This window comes from Notolepis coatsorum (genome assembly GCF_963971535.1).
Source record: "Notolepis coatsorum genome assembly, chromosome: 9".
Lineage (NCBI taxonomy): Eukaryota > Metazoa > Chordata > Actinopteri > Aulopiformes > Paralepididae > Notolepis > Notolepis coatsorum.
Genome location: NC_140173.1, coordinates 134,374,628 through 134,383,375, shown reverse-complemented (window position 1 = coordinate 134,383,375; position 8,748 = coordinate 134,374,628). Strand labels below are relative to the sequence as shown.

General features: G+C 44.1%; 1 protein-coding gene across 1 annotated transcript in view; it reads left to right on the top strand.

Annotated features, from left to right (window-relative positions):
• Positions 1-522: 522 nt before the first annotated feature.
• LOC311234766 (uncharacterized protein) overlaps positions 523-8,748 on the top strand; it is a gene marked incomplete at its 5' end in the record, with an annotated part of 44,424 nt that continues 36,198 nt past the window's right edge. Inside the window, one exon of the mRNA XM_084322010.1 lies at positions 523-679. Coding sequence (XP_084178136.1) covers positions 523-679 — 157 coding nt within the window. The remainder of the gene's footprint in view (positions 680-8,748) is intronic.

Sequence of the window (8,748 nt, the reverse complement as noted above, 5' to 3'; positions counted from 1 at the left end):
TTAATAAAGTTTTCATTCATTCATTCATTCATGTATGTCATATATGTTATGATGAATTGAAAATGGGGGACCCTGATGTAAACAAGACGAAAGTCTTTCTCTGGTCTGCATCCCCTTAACAATTGTATGTATTGAGCTGTACTGTACTGTACCCATTCTGCAATCTGTTAATAAACTTTTCAATCAATCAATCAATCAAGAAGACACAAACAGGTTTCAAGATTCAAGATTTGATGTCTCCCCTGCAGTCAAGAATATTTAAAATATTTGCAGAGGGTACACACTATAATTTCCTAAATGTTGCGGGCAGTACACTCAGTGTACCCCTAGACTATATTAGTGGTTCACTTTGCACCATAACATGTGAAAGGTATCATGGAAGTTAGTTCTATAGTTTACCACGACTTTATCCCGATGACGTCAGTCCTGCGCGACCGTTTGCTGGTGCCAGCTAGGGGAAGCCAAGTCGCTTAGTTACAGCTGTTGTTGTTTTCATCTGTTACCTCTCGTTCCTCTCTAAATATGGCTAGAATACAAATACTGAAAATATTGGTCAATGAGCGATTAACTGCGGCTGCAGAGGAGATATTTGGGGCATTTGAAAGAACCATAATACAGTATGAAGAGGAGATTGACCGCCAGCGCAAGCTGTTGGACTTCGGCCCGAAACGCAGAACAGGTTGGTGAGATCCTCTGTCGCAAAAGTACTTTATTCGTCATTCAAATCAATATGTGTTAATTCGTGTAATATTAGGACAATGCAGCATGCAGCTAATATGGGGGCTATTCGGGATATATCCGTTTGGGACCTAAATGCACATGTATTTTGCACACACGGCCACGGAGGTTGTTTAACGTGAATCAATCAATAATAGGCAAGGGTACACAGTGAATCCTAAATCTCCACTAGGCAACCACTTATCAGTCCAACAAGGACTGGGTGAACTACTAGTTGCTAGTACATTAAATTAATCAGATACCTGGTTGAAAGTGAAATGCTGTGAACATCCCTGCATTAAAATAATGGAAGCGTAAGACAAATTCAGTATAAATTCACTTTATGTAGTAGTATAGCATTAACATGTTCATATTTATTGAAATATTTTACAATTCATACATAAATGTTACGATGAATTGAAAATGGGGGACCGTGATGTAAACAAGAAGTCCTTCTCTGGTCTGCATCCCCTTAACAATTGTGTGTATTGAGCCATACTGTATTGTACCCATTCTGCAATCTGTTAATAACGTTTTTGTCGTGTATGTTGTCTATTTACACAACTACATAATCAAATAATCACGGAGATGTTGATAGCGTTGAACCCATGGCTTTAATGACGTACCCCAACCCGGCAGTACACTTATACGACCTGTGCGTAACGTAAGCACGCATGACCAGAGGGGCGTATGTAGACTAACGTTAAGTAGTCCCTGTATTAACTCCATACATTACACATCCTCCCCCTTTAGCTTAACGGTAGGCCTATATATAATAACAAAAAATAAACAAAATAATTATGATATTATGTTTTCAAACATGTCTGAATACACAACAACATGGCCTTTGGGCTACAGATTAAGTCTCTGAGGCGGTTTACGCTGCCTCTCTGGGTAGCGCCTCACTGGCTCGTTTGAGAGCGGGGAACCAGGCTGTGGAGACATCGCAGGTGGTGAGGTATCAGCACTAGAGCTCTCAGTTTCGGACGGAGCTACGGTGGGTGGTGCTGAGTAAACTGGATTGTCTGAGCAAACTGGATTGTCTATTTCCTGCTCAGGTGAGCCCAGGCCGCCTATTGCTTAATGACAAGCATAGAGTGCTGCTTTTGCTTCCGCGTTTTCCCTGATTGGCTGCGCCATGCCCCGCGGCAGGCGCGGCAACCGCAGAGCAGAGCGGCAGAGCGAGCGGAGCGGCAGAGCGAGCGGAGCGGCAGAGCGCGAGCGGAATTAGGTAACCGCCGCAGTAATCAGCCAAGATTTTCATTCGGCGCTTCAGCTCACCTGGCAGAGCAGCGGTCCTGCGGTTCGTTGTTGACGAGTTCGAATCCCATGATTTTTTTTTTTTAACGTGATATTTTTTTTTAACGTGTATTCTTTCGCCGGTTAAGGTTAGGCATGGTTAAGGTTAAGGTTAGGCATTGTTTCGGAGTTGGTTAAGGTTAGAACGGTTAAGTTTAGGCGCTGTTAAGGAGCTGGTTAAGGTTAGAGTTTGTCAAAGAGAATGGCAATATTCTTTCTATGGTTAAGGTTAGGCATGGTTAAGGTTAAGGTTAAGGTTAGGCATTGTTTCGGAGTTGGTTAAGGTTAGAACGGTTGAGTTTAGGCGCTGTTAAGGAGCTGGTTAAGGTTAGAGTTTGTCTTAGAGACAGCCTATTTCCGCACTGCCGCTCTCCCGCGTTGCCGCGGTCACATGGTCAAATTGTCACATTCTTGCACTCTATGCTTGTCATTAAGCAACACGCGCCCAGGCCAGGTGACACACTGCTCTGTACCTGAGTGTCCAGGATTTGGTCAACATGACGTCTCCATAAATCATCTCCCATGTCCACAGTATACATCAGTGGTCCATCACGTGAAGTGATTGTTCCGGTGTTCCACTTGTCCTTCCGATAATCACGAGCGAGAACCGCCTGTCCTACTTTGAAGCTCCTTGTTGGTTTGTCATTAAGATGTTTGAACTGTTTGTCCTCCACATCACGTCGCACATCTGGTTTGAGAAGGTCCATGTGAGACCTTAGGTTTCTTTTGAGAAACAGCATAGCTGGCGTCTGGTTGGTAGTGGCGTGTGTGGCATTACGATATGCAAAGAGGAATTTGTCGATTTTGTGCTGGATCGGTAGATCTTCATTATCCATCGCTTTGATTGCTTTCTTGAATGTCTGCACAAACCTTTCTGCTAAGCCATTCGTGGCTGGATGGTATGGTGCCGATGTGAAGTGCTTGATTCCATTTCTCTTTACAAACATCTGGAATTCATCCGAAACGAACTGGCGTCCATTATCTGTGCATATCTGTTGTGCTAAACCATTCCTGGCGAACACAGTCCTCAGCACAGAAATGGTCTTCTCAGATGTAGTTGACTTCATTTTTATCACTTCCGGCCATTTTGAATGCGCATCTACAGCGATCAAGAACATCGAGTCTTTGAATGGTCCTGCAAAATCAATGTGTACTCGCTGCCACGGTGATGATGGCCATTCCCATGGATGTAGAGCAGCCTGTGGTGGTGCATTCTGCATCTTCTGACATCCGGGGCAGCTCTTTGCCATGTCCTCAATTTGCTTATCGATTCCTGGCCACCACATATAACTGCGGCCCAGGCTCTTCATCTTTACGGTTCCCAGGTGTCCTTCATGTAATGCTTCTAACACTCTGGAGCGCAGCTTGGACGGAATCACTACTCGTGAACCACACATCAGCGTTCCCTGGCACACTGACAGTTGCTCTCTCCTCGCTGAGAATGCTGGATATATTGAGTTACCGTGTCGTGGCCACCCCTTCACAGTGATGTCATAGATCTGTGACAGTGTGGGGTCGTTGCGTGTCTCTCTTTGGATGAGAGCGTTGGTCACTGGCAGCTGGTTGACGATTGTGGTGTGAAACACCTCTGCTGGGTCGACAGCTGCGGCTGTCTCTGCGGTTTGCAGGGGTAGACGTGACAGTCCGTCAGCATTCCCATGCTGTTTCGTCCCCTTGAACTCGATGTCATATTGATGTGCCCCCAGGAAGAGTGACCACCGCTGTAGCCGCTGCGCCGTCATTATCGGAACGCCTTTCCGGGGATTGAAGATAGATATGAGAGGCTGATGGTCGGTCAGAAGCGTGAACTTTTGACCATACAGGTAGTGGTTAAACTTCTTGACCCCCCATACGAGACTGAGGGCCTCTCTGTCAATTTGAGCGTAGTTGCGCTCAGCTTTAGTTAATGATCTTGAGGCGAAGGCTATTGGCTTCTCTGAGCCATCTGGAAATGTATGTGACAACACCGCTCCAATGCCATAAGGTGAGGCATCACATGCTAATTTAATGGGTAAAGATGGATTGAAGTGAGCGAGCACCTGTTCTGACGTGATGAGACTCTTAGACTCCTGAAAAGCCTTCTTGCAGCTGTCAGTCCACTTCCAGTGTGTTCCTGCCTGCAGCAGCGTGTTCAGAGGGTGCAGCACAGTTGATAGATTGGGTAAAAACTTGTGGTAGTAGTTTACAAGTCCAAGGTAAGAACGGAGCTGAGACACATTCTCTGGTGGTGGTGCTTTAAGCACAGCTTCAATCTTGTCCTGAGATTTGTGTAGGCCGTTCTTGTTGATCACATGTCCGCAGTAGGATATTTCCTTTTTGAAAAACTCACATTTTGGTTGGTTAGCTCGCAGTCCATATTCCCGCAGTCTTGTGAGCACCTGTTCCAGGTTTGATAGATGCTCCTGATCATCCTTGCCGGTAACAAGAATGTCGTCAAGGTAACACTGTGTACCTGGGACTCCTTGTAGTACCTGGTCCATTGTCCTCTGCCAGATAGCTGGGGCTGAAGCTATACCAAACACAAGGCGGTTGTATTGGTAAAGGCCTTTGTGTGTGTTGATAGTCAGATACGGCTTTGATGAATCCTCAACCTCCATCTGCAGGTATGCTTGAGCCAGGTCAATTTTAGTGAAATGTTCCCCTCCTGACAGGGAGGCAAAGATGTCCTCTATACGGGGCAGAGGATACTGTACGGTGTGGAGCACTGCATTTACAGTTAATTTAAAGTCCCCACAAATGCGCACTTTAGTTTGACTTCCTGGCTTTGTGTCTATGTTTTTCTTCATTACTGGGACTATCGGCGTTGCCCATTCACTCCACTCCACCTTGGACAGCACTCCTGTCTGTTCCAAGCTTTTCAACTCCGCTTCTACTGCGGGGCGGATTTCATAAGGCACGGGCCGGGCTTTATGAAATTTCGGGCTTGCATTTTCCTCTATCTCAATCTTTGCCTTTATACCTTTTAGTGTTCCCAGTTCCTTCCCGAACACTTCATGTGCCTCTGCGAGTATCCTTGACAGTCTCCCAGACGTGGCGTTCTTCTCATCTCCTGCTGACACACACAAAGATTTAACAGCATACCAGTCCAGTTTAATTTTTCTGAGCCACTCACGGCCAAACAGCGGAGGACCCCCATTTGGTATAACATACTTGTCCAGCTCCTTAGTTTTGTCTTTGTATTTCACTGTGACCCGTATTTTCCCTTTTGGAGCCACACTTTCTCCGGTGTAAGTCTTCAGCAACACCTTTGTAATTTTCAGAGCTATCTGTGGATACAGTCTTTTGTAGTCATTCTCAGAAATTACTGATAAGGCGGAGCCTGTGTCCAACTCCATTTTGAGTCTCGCTCCTGCCACTTCTGGAGTGATCCATATTATTTTCCGTGCATTTGTCTCTTTCATGCGATGCAGCTCTAGACATCCTAAGTCACTGCTCTCTGCATCACTTTCATGTTCATCTGAACTCTCTTCAGTCACTCTATGCAGCTTTTTGTATTTCCCTTTGGGTGCTGCTTTCCTGCCACCTTGTGTTTTGTTAGAGTACTGTTTTTTCCCTGATTTGCACATTCTCTCAATGTGACCTTGCTTCTGACATCTTCTACACTCTTTGTCTTTGAACCAACATTCATCTGGATCGTGTGATGTCTTGCCACAACGATAACATTGCTTTCCTGGTTTCAGTGACATTTTATTGGTTTCATACTCTAACCCCTTTTGTTGTATTTCTGATGCTCCCCTTGCTGCAGTTTCCATAGATATTGCTATGTTGAGCGCCTTTTTATAATCAAGGTCTTCCTCTGACAGTAGTTTCTTTTGTGTGGCTTCATTATGCATACCACAAACTAGTCTGTCCCTCAACGCATCATTTAGGCCTAGTCTGAAATCACAGTGTTCTGACAATCTGCGTAGCTCGGCAACATATTCAGATATGCTTTCCCCTTTGTCCTGATTTCGCTTGTGAAATTTGAATCTCTCAGCTATTACCAATGGTTTGGGGCTCAAGTGGTTTTGAAGAGTATCCTGAATTTCTTTGAATGTCATCTCCGCGGGCTTCACAGGTGCTAGCAAATTGTGCAGCAGTCCGTAAGTCTTTGCGCCCATCACACTCAACAGAACAACAGCTTTTTGTTCATCGCCGATAAGATTCGCCTGGCAATAAAGCTCCACTCTTTCAACATAACATGTCCAGTCTTCAATACTGCTATCAAATGCAGCCAAAGTGCCAATCAACGACATCTTTTTATCCATTCAGTCCAAGATTACGCCTGTCAAACTTTTCCACCCGACTCACGTGAACCTCAAGTTATTCTTTCTCCGTGACTGGTGGCATCCTCCGGTGGTTCCATGAATGAAAAAACGTAGGTACTTTTAATCTCGTCGCCAATTTGTCGTGTATGTTGTCTATTTACACAACTACATAATCCAATAATCACGGAGATGTTGATAGCGTTGAACCCATGGCTTTAATGACGTACCCCAACCCGGCAGTACACTTATACGACCTGTGCGTAACGTAAGCACGCATGACCAGAGGGGCGTATGTAGACTAACGTTAAGTAGTCCCTGTATTAACTCCATACATTACAGTTTTCAATCAATCAATTCTGTTCACATGCCGAAGTGTCCTTGGGCAAGACACTGAACCCCAAATTGCTCCCAATGAGTCTGGCTGCCATTGCTCTGTGAGTGCATGTGTGAATTGGTGAAGGAGAGGCAATTATAAAGCTCTTTGTGCAGGTAGGAAAGAGCTATATATGTGCAGTCCATTTCCCATTCCCAAAGTACCACATATTTTCAAAACAAATGTTTATTTTAATATATTATAATCTCCAAATGTAATAACATCTGTATTGAACACTGAACAAACAGTATAAAATAAATGTTGATCAAATCTTTTTATTTTAAATTTTCAACAATAACAACACAACATCAACAACAATAATAACAGAACAGTATAAAAATGTTGAACAAATTCCAGTAATGACGGAAGAAAAGAGACAACATGTTGTACATGACAACATAACAGGACATTCTGTCATCTTAAAAAAAGAAAAAAATTGAAAAAACGAAATCAAATCTCTTTTGAGCATACATGAACATACCTTCACTATTCAGTGAAGAAGACTTTCCAAGGCTTCCAACCAGAAAACGTGCAAACACTGAAGACAACCATGACACAACTAAGACAACAATTAAAGTCAATGACAAAAGGAAGTGTGACCCTCCAAGACAACATGGTTAACTTAAACAATTTCAGACAAGATGATGACAACAACAACTATGATTTACTATTCTCTGGAGACTTTCCCAGGCTTCCAAACAGAAATGATTGTTGAACATTTTAAATAAAAAAAGATTTGAATTTTTTTTTTATACTGTTCAGTGTTCAATACAGATGTTATTACATTTGGAGATTATAATATATTAAAATAAACATTTGTTTTGAAAATATGTGGTACTTTGGGAATGGGAAATGGACTATAGCGCTTTCCTACCTGCACAAAGAGCTTTATAATTGCCTGTCCTTCACGAATTCACACATGCACTCACAGAGCTGTACTGTATTGTACCCATTCTGCAATCTGTTAATAAAGTTTTCAATCAATCAATCAAGAGCAATGGCAGCCAGACTCATTGGGAGCAATTTGAGGTTTAGTGTCTTGTCCAAGGACACTTCGGCATGTGAACAGAAGGAGCTGGGATTCAAACCAATGACCAAACCATTGACCATATGATCATTTGCCCTGCTCTACCTCTGAGCCAGTATTTTGTGGTACATTGAGGTATACTTTGGGGAACTTTGAGGTTCTTTGGGGAATTTCGTGATACTTTTGGTATTTTAGGGTATACTTTGGGGTATTTTGGGGTATACTTTGGGGTATTTTGGGGTACTTTGGGGTATTTTCTGGTACTTTGGGGATATTTTGGGGTATACTTTGGGGTATTTTCTGGTATTTTGGGGTATACTTTGGGGGTACTTTGGGGGGTATTTTAGGGTACTTTGGGGTATTTTAGGGTACTTTGGGGTATTTTGGGGAATACTTTGGGGTATTTTCGGGTACGTTGGGGTATTTTCGGGTATTTTAGGGTACTTTGGGGTATTATCTGGTACTTTTGGGTATACTTTGGGGTATTTTGGGGTACTTTGGGGTATTTTAGGGTACTTTGGGGTATTTTGGGGTATACTTTGGGTACAAGGGCCAAGGTGGTAACCCCAGACGGCAACAGTGAAGAATTTGACATCCTGGCTGGAGTGATGCAAGGGGACACCCTTGCCCCCTTCCTTTTCGTCATAGTCCTCGACTATGCGCTCAGGAAGGCCATCAATGGCCGGGAGCAGGAACTTGGTCTCACAATAACCCCAAGGAGATCGAGACGACACCCCGCCATAGTCCTAACAGACCTTGACTACGCGGACGACATCAGCCTGCTCTCTGACCAGGTGGAGCAGGCACAGGAACTCCTGTGCAGAGTGGAGACGGAGTGCGCCAAGGTTGGCCTTAGACTAAATGCCAAGAAAACCGAGGTCATAATGTATAACATCCTCCCGGATCATCCACCTCTAAGGACAACAGGGCCCCGTTCCCCGTACCTGGATAACTGAGTTAGCCGGATAACTTTCGGTGAAGTCTGACTTAAGCCGGACTTTCCGGCTCCCCGTACCTGGATTGTCCAGATCACCATGACAACAGATCCAAAAGTTTGAGCCTGGTCGAAAGCAGGGTTTAAGTTC